At 45.8% G+C, this 15,481-nt stretch overlaps 2 protein-coding genes across 2 annotated transcripts in view; both read right to left on the bottom strand.

The window, feature by feature from the left end:
- The window catches only part of ABL1 (ABL proto-oncogene 1, non-receptor tyrosine kinase), a 136,108-nt gene extending 123,081 nt beyond the window's left edge, over window positions 1-13,027 (bottom strand). Inside the window, 1 exon segment of the mRNA XM_077768398.1 lies at window positions 12,502-13,027. Coding sequence (XP_077624524.1) covers window positions 12,502-12,637 — 136 coding nt within the window. The 5' untranslated portion in view covers window positions 12,638-13,027.
- A 129-nt stretch (window positions 13,028-13,156) lies between these two features.
- LOC144234972 (uncharacterized) lies at window positions 13,157-13,488 on the bottom strand. The gene has a single exon (XM_077768396.1). It carries the CDS (start codon window positions 13,327-13,329, stop codon window positions 13,231-13,233), a length of 99 nt encoding a protein of 32 aa, XP_077624522.1. The 5' UTR covers window positions 13,330-13,488; the 3' UTR covers window positions 13,157-13,230.
- Between the last annotated feature and the right edge of the window lie 1,993 nt (window positions 13,489-15,481).

Below are 15,481 nucleotides of genomic sequence, written 5' to 3'. Positions count from 1 at the left end.
ATCTGAACTTAGCTCATGTTTTGAAATCCTCCCCAATTTCTAGAAATCATTCAGCCTTTATGATTAATACGGACAGAAAATGTCTCCTGAAGTGGTGTGCTTTCCTCAGTCACAATTCTTTATATTGCATATTTATTCCTGGCATCTAAGTAATCTACAGCTTTAGTGTAATCCTGGTAGGAAATCCTCATGAGGGTTTTTGTTTGAGCAGGAAATTGATAGACCGATTCTAAAATGTATTTGTAAATACAAAGGAGCAGGGCAATCTTGCAGGTCAACTGGAAGCCGTCCGCTAGGCGATATCAAGACTTATTTTAAGGCTGCGGTATTTAAGATACTAAGGCCCTGTGCCATAGTCCTGTGCCAGGACAGAAAACAGGACCAACGGACAGAGTAAGGAGCTCCCAGTCCCACACACAGACGGAGACCTGATTTATGCAGCAGCAACCGTGCTCGTCAATTAAAGAACTAGTCAGTGTGGAAAAAATAAAAACAAATCATCACCCCAACACAGAAAAATCAATTCTGGGGTGCCTGGCTGGCTCAGCTCGCAGGGCGTGTGACTCTTGATCTTGGGGTTGTGAGTTCGAGCCCCACGTTGGGGATAGAGATTACCTTAAAAATAAAATCTTGGGGTGCCTGGGTGGCTCAGTGGGTGAAGCACCCAGCTCTTGATTTTGGTTCACGTCGTGATGTCACGGTTCCTGGGTTCTGGCCCCGTGTCAGGTGCGGAGCCTGCTTGAGATTCTCTCTACCCTTCTCTCTAACCCTTCCCCGCTTGCTCTCTCTCTCTCTCTCAAAACAAACAAATAAATAAGTAAAATCTTAAAAAGAGAAATCAATTCCAAGTAAACTGTAGATTTGTGTATGAAAGGTCATGGAATAAAACTTCTTCACGAAACCAGAAACTAATATAGCGCTGCATGTTAACTACACTGGAATTAAAATAAAAACTTAACTAAAACAAAACAAAACTTCTTCATGACCTTGGGGTAGACAAAGATCTCTTACAGAGTCCATAAAAAAAACACCGACCTAAAGAAAAAAATGGTTAAACTGAATGACATTAAAATTAAAAAACGCTGATTCATCAAAGATACCATTCAGAGAATAAAAAGACAAACCACAGAGCACGACTCAATATTAGCAGTAAATGTATCCAACAAAAGACCTATACTGAGAATATATAAATAACATGTATAAATATATGTAGTTAGAAACGTAACTAGAAAGATGGACAGAAGAGGTCCACCAACTGACAGGTCACACGCACACACGCAGACACAGCCACCAATTTACACGCGCACTTACACACCAGATACGTGCGTCTAACATCCAAACGGCCCATAAGCATATGGACAGGTGCTTCGTTTCAGGGAGTCCTCAAAGCCAGTGAGTCAAAACCACAACGAGACAGTGCCGCGCGGCCACCCAGCACTTCAAACTGTGACGGTATCAAAGTTTGTCAAGAATGTAAAGCAACTGGAGCCCTCGCATCAGACATCCTTTGCCCTAAGCGAATATTTGAGACGACGGGTTCCAGGCATTAAGGACTGTGATCCTGGGGAGGAGAGAAAAACATGGGTAAGGGTAACCGTAACCTCCTCTGACTTCCTGGGCCCTTTCCCAGCCGCAGTGTGGGGAGCGGGAGCCCAGACAGCCGCAGTCTCCTGGCAGCGAGGAAGCGGAGGCCAGGGTTCAAGGCTGCGGAGGCACCTAGAAAGTGTAGAGCAGGACACGTGACGGGAGGGGTTGCGTTGGGGGGAGGGAGGTGCCCCCTGGGTCCCTGGCAGAGAGCTCGGCAGCCCACACGCAAGGTGAGAGTCCAGAGGGCCTGACAGACAGCAGTGGCCGTGAGGGTGGGACCTGAGCGGAGACGTGAAGCCCTGCTGAGCACCTCGGTCCTTTACGCGACACCCTGGGAAGGCCAAGCAGTAAGTGTAAAGGACGCCCCGGAGCGAGGGCCATGCCTCAGGACTAAGGATGAATCCAAAGCTGACTCACTCTTAAGAAAGCATAAAACCGGGTGAGACAGGGTCAAAGAACAGGCGAGTAACTGCGGGTTAGAAAAAAACCCAGAACCTTCTCTAAAGTAAGACAAGACCCGGAATCCCTGCGTTGTGACATCCACGTATGTGACATACTGACAAAAAATCACTAAACGATGCAAAGAATGTGAAAATGTTGACTCACAACATAAAGGAAAAAGCAATCAATAAAAAGAGACCCCAAGATTACCCAGACACTTAAATTAGCAGACAAGTTCCTTATTACAAATTACCTTTAAGAATTTGGAGGAAGAGGCATCTGGGTGGTTCAGTCGGTCAAGCGTCTGACTTCGGCTCAGATCATGATCTCACAGCTCATGGGTTCAAGCCCCGCGTTGGGCTCTGTGCTGACAGCTCAGAGCCTGGAGCCTGTTTCCGATTCAGTGTCTCCCTCTCTCTCTGCCCCTCCCAAACTCATGCTATCTCTCTCTCTCTCTTTCTCTCTCTAAAATAAATAAATATTTAAAAAAGAATTTGGAGGCAAAGATGGGCCTAACGAGTAAGAAGATGGCGAATCTCAGTGGAAAATGCAAACTATCTAAAAGAACCAGATGGAAATTTTAAAGTGGAAAATACCAGATCTGAAATGAGAATCTTAAGCAGATTAACAATGGAAAACTGCGGAAGGGTTCTTCAACTTGAAGACAGATCAACAGCAATTATTAGAAAACAAAGACTAGGGGTGGGGGGGAACCTAAGCATTTAACTCAATTAGCTAGAAAATCAAAGTAACACCGGAGAGAAAAAAAAAAAGTGTTGGTGACCCAACAAAGGTTCCAGATACGTGAAACAAACCGACGGCACGTTTGCGGTTCCATTCGCACCCCAAATACTGCACACTTGTGCCTCCTCTTCTTCTTCATCGATCTTGCTAAAAGATTTGCCTAATTTACAGACTTTTTTTCTACATCAGCACTTGGTTTTATTGACATTTCCATTTATTGTACGTATGTATGTATGCACGTATGTATGTGTGTACATGTGTGTACGTACATATGTACGTACGTGTGTGCATATGTGTACATGTGTATATACGTGTGTGGATGCATGCGTGTGTACATAAATGTATGTGTGCTATCTATGTATGTACGTGTGTGCATCTGTATGTATGCATGTGCATGTGTGCGTATGTATGTACATGTGTGTGCGTGTGTGTACATGTATGTATGTGCGTGTGTGTGCATGTGTATGCGTGTACGTGTGTGTGTGTGTGTGTTATATCTTGGAGAAAGAGAGCACACACAAAGTGGGGTAGAAGGGCAGAGGGAGAGAGAGAATCCCCAGCAGGCTCCACACTGAGCACGGAGCCCGACTTGGTGCTTAACCCCACGACCCCAGAACCTAAATCAAGAGTTGGATGCTCAGGGTGCATGGTGGCTCAGTCAGTGAAGCATCCAACTCCAGCTCAGGTCATGATCCCACGGTTCATGGGTTCAAGCTTCACATCGGGCTCTGTGCTGACAGCATGGAGCCTGGAGCCTGCTACAGATTCTGTGTCTACTTCCCTCTCTGCCCCTCCCCTACTCTCTCTCTCTGTCTCAAAAATAAACAAACATTAAAAAAAAAAAAGAGTTGGATGCTCAACCAACTGAGCCACCCAGGCACCCCGACATTTCCATTTCTGAATTTCTGTTTTCATTGTTACTCCTCTCTTACTTCTGTGTACTGTGGATTACTTTGGTTTTCTAACTTCTTGAGTTAAATGCTTAGGTTCCCCCCACCCACCCGAGTCTTTCTTGTTTTCTAATAATTGCTCTTAAGGCCAAAAAAAAACACAATAGAATTGAAAGGGGGAGGTGATCTATCATTATAGCTGCTGATTTTTAATATCCCCCTCTCAGTAGAAAAAGAGACCAAAAAGAAACTCAGCAAAGGTACAGACAAAACAGGCAGACAAAGAGTAAGTAAGGATGTGGAAGATTTTTAAACACTATCAACCAATCTGATCTAATTCACATTTACAGAAAATTACAGCTGCAGGATATAGATTCTTTCCAAGTACAAATGGAACATTCAGTAAGATAGGTTATATGAGGGGCCAGAAAATTAGTCCGAGTAAATGTCAAAAGACTGAAATTTACGGACGATACGCTCTGACCGCTATGGAATTAGGTTAGAAATCAGTAAGATACCTAGCCTCCGCAAATGTTTGGGAATTGAACACCTCAAAACAACATGTCAGGGGCCCCTGGCTGGTGCAGTTGGTAGAGCAAGTGACTCTTGATCTGAGGGTCATGAGTTCAAAACCCACGCTGGGCATGGAGCTCACTTTAAAAAATCAACAGTAACAAAAAAGCACATCAGAATTTGTGTTCAAGAAGGAGGCGGGACCCAAGTGGAGTGCTGAAAGGCAGGCAGGTTGTGAGCCCACAAAAGAGTCATGTCAGGGCACAAGAGGCGAGGAGGGAGGGAATGACGGAATGTGCTCAAAGGAGGCCTTCAGGGAGCACTTCCTTTTACTGAAGCTCATCTTATAAACAGCAATTTTAACCTTTCCCTCCTAGATCCAGATAGTATGCCTGATGTACTCCTATGGGTATAATTCCCAGCTCAAGCATATTAACTCATTTCTATTCTCCCCTTCAAAAAACTCACAATTTGCAACACACAAAACAACACAGCAACATATATACACGTTTTCTCCAATTCTTATTTCCTTTGATACAATGCTTCATTTAAATAACATAAAAATTCTTTTGGTCAAATCATTTTTGATCATCCTCCTTTATCCCACAAATGAAATTCCTGTTTTCTTCTCTATCATAAGCATACTTCTTTTTTTAAGATTTTTTAAAAATATTTTTTATTTATTTTTATTTATTTATTTATTTATTTTTTTTTTAGCATTTCTTCAGTTTTGAGAGACAGAGAATGAGTGGGGAGGGGCAGAGAGAGAGGGAGACACAGAATCTGAAACAGGCTCTGAGCCGTCAGCACAGAGCCCGATGTGGGGCTCGAACCCACAAACCGTGAGATCATGACCTGAGCTGAAGTCAGATGCTTAACTGACTGAGCCACCCAGGCGCCCCTATTTTTTATTTATTTTGAGAGAGACAGAGAGAGTGCGCAACTGGAAAAGGGGCAGAGAAAGAGCGAGAGCGAGAGAATCCCAAGCAGGCTCTTCGCTGTCGGCATGGACCTCGACGCGGGGCTCGATCCCAGCAACTGTGAGATCGTGACCTGAGCTAAAGTCAAGAGTCACACGCTCAACTGAGCCACCCAGGCACCCCTAAGCACAGTTCTTAAAATGGGGCAATAAGGTTTCATGAGTAGTAAGAAGGCCACACAAAATATATTCACCGAGAGAAAATCACAGGGTGCCTTAAAAAAAATGTACGCGTACACAGTTTCACATTTTCACAGTTCACAACTCAATCCCTAACATAAGTACGTAAATATGATCTTTCCAAATGATCTCTTTTTAAGAATCTGACTCATTCAACTTCAATACTTGTAGATTCCACAGTTGCAAGTCTCCTACCTGCTGATGTATACAGATACTTAGTACAATTTACCAGTGATGGGAATTAGTCTTGGTCTATCATACTCCTTTTCTATTACCTTCAATAAAATTTTACTGGAAAACTGTACAATAGTTTTTTTTATAATGTTTATTCATTTATTTTGAGAGAGAGAGAGTGTGCATTCATGCATGCATGTGCAAGCGAGGGAGGAGCAGAGAGAGGGAAAGAGAAAGAATCCCAAGCAGGCCCCACACTGTCAGCACAGAGCCCAAAACAGGGGCTCAATACCACAAACCAAGAGATCATGACCTGAGCCAAAATCAAGAGTCAGACACTTAACCAACTGAGCCACCCAGGTACCCAGAGAAATGTGAAATCGTTTTTTGTTTATACATTTTTTAAGGTTTACTTATTTTTGAGAGAGAGAAACAGAGCATGAACAGGGGAGGGGCAGAGAGAGAAGGAGACACAGAATCCGAAGCACTGACAGCTCAGAGCCTGACGTGGGGCTCGAACTCACAAACCGTGAGATCACGACCTGAGCCCAAGTCAGACGCTTAACTGACTGAGCCACCCAGGTGCCCCTGTAAAATAGTTTGAAAGTGAGAGTAAACAATTTCTTAAAACCAGTTTTCAGGGAAGCTCATAAGTAAAACATGTGGCATTACCAAATTAAATAATACCCTGCAGGACATAGATATACCAACTTAGAATTAGAAAATCCACAAATAATTTATTTGAAAAAAAACTTCAGTTTTTTAAAGCATTAACTAGTAAATTATTACAAAACTTATTTTTAATTTTATTTGTGTTTTTAAGTAAACTCTGCCCCAAGCATGGGGCTAAAACTCAAAACCCTGAGATCAAGAGTTGCATGTTGGCCAGGCTCCCCAACCAAGCTTTTAAGTTTGAAACGAATTTTTTATATTTAAAACACTAGGGATGCTTGGGTGGCTGACGACTAAGCCTCCAATTCTTGATTTTGGCTCAGGCCATGACCTCACAGTTCGTGAGATCAGGCTCCAAGCTGACAGCAAAGAGCCTGCTTGGGATTCTCTTTTTCCCCCACCCTGGTCCCTCCCCTGTGCACTGTGCTTGCTCTCTATTAAAATATAAATAGGGGCGCCTGGGGGGCTCAGTCGGTTAAGCATCTGACTTTGGCTCAGGTCATGATCTCACAGTTTGTGGGTTCAAGCCCCACGTCAGGCTCATGCTGACAATGAGCTCAAAGCCTGGAGCCTNTTGTAATTAAAAAATAAAATGGTTATTACCAAGAATAGGAAAAATTATGTGCAAATTTTTTTAAAACCTGCAATTTTTTGATTCGAGAAAAACAACCAGTCCTCAGAGAAACAGGATTTAAAACTTAAAAATGAGGGGAGCCTATGTGGCTCAGTTGGTTAAGCGTCCGACTTCAGCTCAGGTCATGATCTCACAGTTCGTGAGTTCAAGCCCTGCATTAGACTCTGTGCTGAGAGCCTAGAGCCTGGAGCCTGCTTCACTTTTCAGTCTCCCCCCGCCCCCACCGGCTTGCACTCTCTTTCTCAAAAATAAACAAACAACAACAAAGTAAAACTTAAGAATGAGCTAAAATCATTCCCAAGCAAAATTTAAATGTCACCACCCCCCCAAAAAGAATCAAACTAATCCTACATAGAAACGTGAAGTCCTAATCTCAAAAACCACTGAATGTCAGTTTACACATTCGGAAGGTTCGTACTTGGCAGATTTCTCCCTTGAGCCTGTCATTGTTCTCACAGCTAGACAGGCACCTATTACCTGGTGACTCCCACGTCCCCTCTCCGGCCCAGACTGCTTCCCTGAATTCAAGCTTGTAGACTCAACTGCATATGTGACATATCCACCCGGACGCCCAGTAAACAGGCATCTCAATGTAACATGCCCAGGACGAAGCTCCTGGTCTTCACTCTCCGCAACGCACCTCCCAAAACCCCACTTGTCTATCCTGCGATAAAAGGCAACTCCATTTTTCCAGGGATTCAGCCCAAACACCTTGGAGTCGCCCTTGACTTCTCTCACATCCAAATCCCCCATCTCGGGTCTAATCCAACAGCAAATCCAGGCAGCTGTGCCTGACGATATTCACGGAGTCTGACCCCTTCCCCACTGCCGCCACCTGGTCCAAGCCATGACCATCCTCATCCAGATTAGGGCAACCAACCCCTAAGTGTAATCCTCGCTTCCTCTTTCCTCTCCTTCAGAATACAGCAGCCGGGGACTTTCTAATAAAACATAAATCGGGTCCTGTCACTCCTCTCTCAAAATTCTCCGAAGGCTTCCCAAACCACACAAGTGAAAACTCAAAAGTCTTCGAATGGTCAACATGGCCCCGTTCTGCTCCAGCCATTCTCTCCCCACCCCCACTTTATCTCTCACTACTCTCCTGGGCTACTCCTCAAAGGTGCTAAACAAGCTCTGCCTCAGGGCCTTTGCACTGAGGCCTCCCTAACTAAAATCATACCGCCCACGATTCCCTACTCTCTTTTCTATGGTAGTTTCCTCTCCAGCATCTACTACCACCTAACAGACTCTATACTTTACTTACCTTGCTTATTTAATGATCTGTCTCCTCCCACTAGAATGTAAATTCGGGGGGCGGGGGCAGGGGTGTTTTTTGTTTGCGAATGTATCACCAATGACTAAAACATTCCAATACATCATGTGCTCAATAAATATTTGTTGGAGAAAGAAGGAAACACCAAGGAAAAGAGATCTGTAGTGAATTCCTTTATTCCTCTTCTACCAACTCTCCTGAAAGTGAATTTTCTGTAGTCAAGCCACTGAAATCTGGAAGGGACATACGGTGCGTGAAATAATACCATTATTTTCCCCGCGCATATGACTAGCCCTTCTGACCCTGAATGATCCGGGCAAAAAACCGCCATCTGCCCTCTCTTTCCAGATTGGCCACTGCCGCCCTCACACAGCAGCATTCTCAGCTTCCAGATTCGTGTCTGATCCGACGCCGTATTTTATGACTGCAAGGTGGCTCTTTTTTTAAATTTTTAATGTTTATTTTTGAGACAGAGAGATAGTATGTGAGCAGAGGAGGGGCAGAGAGAGAGACAGAGAGAGAGAAAGAGAGAGAATTCAAAGCAGGTTCCAGGCTCCGAGCTGTCAGCACAGAGCCCGATGCGGGGCTCCAATCCATAAACCGTGAGATCATGACCTGAGCCGAAGTTGGACACTTAACCGACTGAGCCACCCAGGAGCTCAGTGACTGCAAGTCTTTTGATCCAACCTCTGTGGATATTAACCAACTCTAGAAAGATCACCCTTATGAAGGATCAAGGACAATCTGTAACACAGAATAAGACTGTGTTCCCCTAGAAAAAGATACCCAGGGTCCAAAGAAATTGATTTGTCTTCAGTCCTACGGGAGGTAGGCAAATTCTTTCATAAAAAGCTGCTGCAAAGGAGGGAAAATTGGGCCGGGCTGCCATCAATTCAGTTTTCCCATCTTTTTATGTTCTGCATTGGAAAATAACAAATTTGTCACACAAAGACATCACAAAGGCAAAGTAAAAAGCCCAAGTTTTCTCCGATTCCACCTAAATCCCAATTCCCATACCAGGCTGACTCATCTGCAGATTGCTTCTTTCCTCTGACCCCTACACAGATGCCTTTCGGTGTTCGTATTTTCGAGCACGCCCGCAACACACAGCCTGACGTGCCTTTGTGGGAGACCCTCTACAGCCGCAGTTCTCAAACTCTTTTGATCCCAGGACCTCTTCACACTCTTGAAAATTGCAGAAGACCCCCCCATGAGCTTTTGTTTACATAGATTATCTCACCAATGTTTACCACACTAGAAATCTAAACCGAAACTCTAAAAGTTACTCATTTAAAAGCATTTGTGGGGGGGGCACCTGGGTGGCTTAGTCGGTTAAGCGTCCAACTTTCGCTAGGTCATGATCTCAGGGTTTGTGGGTTCGAGCCCCGCGTCGGGCTCTGTGCTGACTGCCAGCTCAGAGCCTGGAGCCTGTTTCAGTCTGTGACTCCCTCTCTCTCTGACCCTCCCCTGCTCACGCTGTCCCTCTCTCTCTCCTAGAAATAAAACATTAAAAAAATAAAAAAATAAAAGCATTTGGGGGGCGGGGGGGTGGCTCAGTTGGTTAAGTGTCTGACCGGCTCAGGTCATGATCTCACGATTAGTGGGTTCGAGCCCCGCGTCAGGCTCTGTGCTGACAGCTAGCTCAGAGCCTGGAGCCTGTCTTCGGATTCTGTATCTCCCTCTCTCTCCCCTGCTCGCGCTGTCTCTCTCTGACTCTCAAAATTAAATAAAAAACAACAAAAAATTTTAAAAAATAAAAGCATTTGGATTACTGGAAAAAAACTGCCACCAAAAAAGCAGCCTTTTTAGATCACTGTAAGATATTCTTTGAAGCTACACCAAAGCGCCATTAAGTGATAGTTTCTTAAAGGTTAGTTGTGATGAAGAATCTAAAACTGTACCAAGGAACTTTTGTAACATTAAAATCCATTGGTCCACTTGCACCCTGGATGGATTTTTCACCTGTGTGTGATTTTATGATACCGTGTAGTGGTCCCTCAGAAAATATGGGTTCCCTGAATTACACAGATTTTCCGAATAACACATTTCATTACATAAGGTATCAGAACACCACACCTGAAAATATCACCGCCAACCCCTACATCACGGTAGGAGATACAAGTTTTCCAAACTCCTGACCTTTACTGGAAAGCTGAAATTTTATCACTGGCAACATCTACCACCAGTTGTTTTACTTGAAAGACTCCTTTATCCTTTTTTTCTGGCCTGAATAACGGTGGTTTGTCAGTGGCAGTCCGAGTAAAAATGGCAGTCCGGGGGGAAAAAAAGCAAGCTAGTTCAGTGTGCGCCTCAAACAACCGCCCATCTGCTTTTCCTGGAGAGATAACCATCAGACCTCAGCACACGGCCGAAATGCTTCCCGTGCACTTCTCACTTCACCCTACAGACTACTGAAAAAACCATATACATGGGGGGGGGGGGGGGGAGCAACGGTATATAAATTTAATCTTGTCTACGACCTCAGCAAGAACATTCAAGCGAAAAACAAACGTTTATTTTACCGTGCTGTATTTATGATGAGTGCACGGCGCAGAGGGTACAATGGCTTCTAATAAAGTGCGACAGCCTTCATTCACGCTAAGGAGCCTGCACGACTTTTGCATCATTAGCGCAAAGAGTGCAAACGGCATCTAAGTATGGTATTAACGTGAAAACAGTTTTAACCTCTCAACCCTCTCTGAAAGGGCATCAGGGACACCTAGGGGACCAAACTGTTCTGTGCCGGAATGATTTCCTAGAAGTGAGATTACTAGGTTATTGGTACATATATTTTAAATTCTGCTAAATTGGACCAAAGCTCTCAGAAAAGTCTGTCCCGATTTTCATTATCCAAGGCTGCATGATCATCACTAGTTTAAAATGTAAGTAACTCAGGGGCGCCTGGGGGGCTCAGTAGGTTAAGCGTCCAACTTCGGCTCAGGTCATGATCTCACAGCTCGTGGGTTCGAGCCCCACGTCGGGCTCTGTGCTGACAGCTAGCTCAGAGCCTGGAGCCTGCTTCAGATTCTGTGTCTCCCTCTCTTTCTCTGCCCCTCTCTTGCTTGCGCTCTCTCTCTCAAAAATAAATAATGTTAAAAAAAATTTTTTAATACAAATAATTCATTTTATAAATCCTGAATTGGGGGAGCACCAGAATGTAACAAATTTCAATATCTGCCTGCCTAAAGCCAGTGCTAAAATGTAACGAACATCAAGGAAAAATACAATTTGAGCACCCAAATTATGTAGATGAGGTAAATATTTGTCTGTCAGAAAGTAAAGCATCCACAGTCAAATCCAAGCTCCCAGGAACAGACACCTTTTTTGATTGTGATCACCCATTGCTCAAAGGCATCTGCGACTGAATTTCAAAGGAGATGCCCCTGCACTTCTCTTACACTGGCTTATAGAGTGGGTGGGATCGATACTCCAATGTAAAATACACAGTCCGAAAAATGTCAGGCTGCCACACTACCAACAGGACCCTAATTAATTGGCTCCCGGCCAGTCCCCATTACAGACGCGAGTCTAAGCTGACCCTTCGCTTCAAAACTTTGCACAGGATTCCTGGAAACGTACAGCGTGATACAGACTGTCTGCAATCAAATGCCAACCGTGTTCATAAAAATATCACAGGCAGCTTCCATTGCTCCCAAATATCATCTGAAACAGGGAGAGAGAGGAAGGGGAGAGACCCCCCATCCCTGGGGAGACGAAGACTCCTCGGTAAGGTAAGATAACTAGAAGCCAGCTTTCCTCGACGCACAAAGGGTGCTGCTTCCCCACTCAGTGTTTCCCACGGAGCTCCGGAGTGCGTATTTCCATGTCCTACGGAGGACTGAAAGGTCAAGGGTACCACTGTCAACTAGGATCTGTAGTTCTTAACCTTCTGGGATTTGGGGACACACGGGCCACTCTGAGGACACGATAAAAGCCCGCCGCCACTAAAGCAGTGAAGGACCCTCAGGTAGAAGGACCCTCAGGTAGAAGGGCCCTCGGGTAGAAGGGCCCTCGGGTAGAAGGGCCCTCGGGTAGAAGGATCCTCGGGTAGAGCCCATGCCTTAGGTTGGAACAGGATCATGGACTATGATCCTGAGAAATGACTTAAGTCCAACCTCCTCAGGAAACTGGAAGAGTAAAATGGCTTATCTAAGGTCAACAGCGAGCTAGAAGGGGAGTTAGGCGAGAAATAAACAACTCCGAGAGATTCTGAAATAAAGCCACACAGAGTCCCAAGGGACTTCTGACACAGAGCAGGTTCCACCGCAAACTAAGAGGAAAAGTGCCGTCATCGAAGTGTTAAGTACACCTGGAAGAAACGCACACAAGCGCTTTTGTTCAAAAGTGCCTTCTGCATATTCCTAAGCTGAGCACCTGAGGAAAAGCAGGGCGGGAAAGCCTGAAACGCACTCACCATGCTCCACAAAAACATTGCAGTGTGGACCCCCGTGCCTCGATGACTCCTTCTTCCCTGCTCCTTTGATAAAGTGCAGGGCAGGCAAACTCGGCCTTCTCTGGTCCCCAAGAACTTTTCCAGGCTGCTGCCCCATAAAGTAATGCGAGGCACCCCTTTCCAGAAGAGGGTTCAAGATCTTCCAGAATGGTCAGTGGGCTTGGGAAAGAAAACAGTATACGTGTGGGTTTTCACATTCACCGAATCTCCGCGAGTCAGTAATTGAGGTCAATCACGAAAAGAAATCTTCCGTGACCCAAGGCAGCACAGCTTTTAGCGAACACATGTAAACAGGAGTTCCGAATCAATCCGAAGTCATGCAATTGCAGTGCTACCCAAAAGTTTCTTGAGTTTAAGTGTCTTTTACTGGCTTTGTAAGTTTCTTCCCTTTCAAGAAGAAAAACGAATATTCACAGGGATGCTAGCAGAGGGAACGCTAAAGTCATCTCGATTCCCACACATAAAGGAAATGTTGATCATCTCTGGACGCTTCTCCTGAGCTTTTCCTGTGGAAGTCACCCCCCCCCCCCATCTTGGTTTCTTCGTCTTCCGACAAAGTTCCTGCCAAACTAGCTGTCGCTCCCGCGTCTCTATCTACCCTGCGCTCCGGAAAAGGACGCGCGGGTCACCCAGACTTCAGCGAGGGCTTGCCCTCGCCTCTGATGAGAAGGAATGCATTGCCAGCAACTTTTAAGTCCGCTTTTTAAAAGGCCTGTGAAACCAGTCCAGGCTTTTCCTCTGCATTAAAGTTTTTGTTTGGGCTGAGACTAAAGGGACCGTAGGTGACATTGGAAGAAGTCAAGGCATCGGAGGCTCCCGGGAGCAACCTGGGGGGAGGAAGGGGAGGCCACTTGACAGCAGAGAGAGGATATGAATGGGGGGCTCCGAGGCCACACTCGGGGCCGGGAGTGGGAGCCAGGGGCGGCTCCGGGGTAGAGGGGAGGCTGCCGGGGCGGGGCACGGGCGGCTTACTCGGGGGNGGGGCTGGAGCCCCGCGGCGGCCGCCCCTGTCCGCGCGCACCCGAGACTTCTTGCCCTCTGCTCCCGGCTCCTGAGCTTCGGTCCCGCCCTCCTGGGAGCCGGTGGACTCTCGCCGGCCTCGCGCCGGGCGGGCCAATGTCTCTCCTGCGCGGGTAGTAAGACCGGCGAGGAGCCAAAGCAAGGGGAAAACTGCGGCCTGGATCCTCGCAGAACCGGAGTTGGATTACTTCCTTAAGCCTCTTTAGGGAAGAAAATGTGGCCGGCTCCCGGAAACCAAGGTATTCGGTGCCTTACCCTCCCTCCCCAAATTCTCACCTTTTCCCCAAGAAGTATATTAGGACTGGCAAAAAGTAAATGACTGAAGAGCATCCGACCTATTGCTAAGGAATCTTCCTTTGGGTATCCGGAGGCTCCCTCATTAAAGGAACAGCATTTGTTAAGCACCTCTCAGGGGCTAAGCCAGGCGCGATCACAGCTGCCTGAGCTAGAAAGAGCCTTTAAGATGAAACGACCTCATTTTGTAGATATACGTGCATATGCATGAAAACACCCTGTTCGCTGAGAAAATACTGACTGCTGGGTTAGCGGGCCACAGAGACAATGACCCAGACACACCAAACCCACACTTGTCATAACCCATCTCCTGCGACTAAAAGGTACCCTGGTCCCTTAGTCTCCACCCTCTGTGTGTCCCCAGAGCAGTGCACCTGATTGGGATATAAGCCGATGCCTAAGGAGACCCACACTCGTCCTAGCGCCTACTCTGTATCATTATGCTTTCCACAAGCTACATTATCTAGTTTAATCCTCACTGTAGCCCAGTGGAGCATGTAATATTATTCCCCATCATACACCTGAGGAAGCCGATTCAGAGACGTGACTTACTCAAGGTCACTTGCCTCGTTAGTAGGCAACAATGTCCCCATTTGAGCCCAGATGAATCTTGCTGCAAAGCCCAGAATTTTTCCACTGTACCACTCAGTATCAAATAACTTGACCAAATGTTAGACAGTTGATTTTCCAGAAGTTATATGAGTTACGGATTTTAGAAACATTTCTTGCCGGATGGGGAAATGGTAGTGACTTAGCAGATAGTGGCTTCAAGAAGAAAGTCATGTAGAGGTACAGAATGTAAGTACATGAAAACTTGTACCCATACTTAGAACTGCAATTTATTAATTCAGAGTAGGTTTTGCTTTGCTCTCACGAAATGATCAGTGGCTGACAAACTTAGTCCTGACTCGAAGTACCATTCTTCAAACATTCAGCGCCCTTGTTCTCCTTTATTTACCTACGATCTTACCCTGGTCACTTTTTACTTTTAGCAGTTTTGCTTTCTTTCTATTCAAGCTTTCATCGCATCCTGTGCATCATCATTCTCTAGTTTGGCTTAAAATTGGGCAATTGGATCAGAATTCCCTTTTTTTAACGTTTATTTATTAAAAAAAATTTTTTTTAATGTTTTATTTCTAGGAGAGAGAGAGAGACAGCATGAGCAGGGGAGGGTCAGAGAGAGAGGGAGACACAGACTCTGAAACAGGCTCCAGGCTCTGAGCTGGCAGTCAGCACAGAGCCCGACGCGGGGCTCGAACCAACGAACCGTGAGATCATGACCCAAGCGAAAGTCGGACACTTAACCGACTAAGCCACCCAGGCGCCCTTAATGTTTATTCATTTTTGAGAGACAGAGACAGAGCACGAGCCGGGGAAGGGCAGAGAGAGAGGGAGACACAGACTCCGAAGCAGGCTCCAGGCTCTGAGCTGTCAGCACAGAGCCCGACGAAGGGCTAGAACTTCCGAACCGCAAGATCATGACCTGAGCTGAAGTCAGGAGTCTGACACTTAACAAAACGAGCCACCCAAGCACCCCTAGAAGTTTCTAATATGCATTTCTTGAGCTAATTCATGCAACAAATGTTCACTGAGACTCCTATGTGCCAGACACTGCTCTAGGTGCTGG

The sequence above is a fragment of the Crocuta crocuta genome, unplaced genomic scaffold (genome assembly GCF_008692635.1).
Source record: "Crocuta crocuta isolate KB4526 unplaced genomic scaffold, BGI_CrCroc_1.0 scaffold35, whole genome shotgun sequence".
Taxonomy (NCBI): domain Eukaryota; kingdom Metazoa; phylum Chordata; class Mammalia; order Carnivora; family Hyaenidae; genus Crocuta; species Crocuta crocuta.
This window is presented reverse-complemented; position numbering and strand designations above follow the sequence as displayed.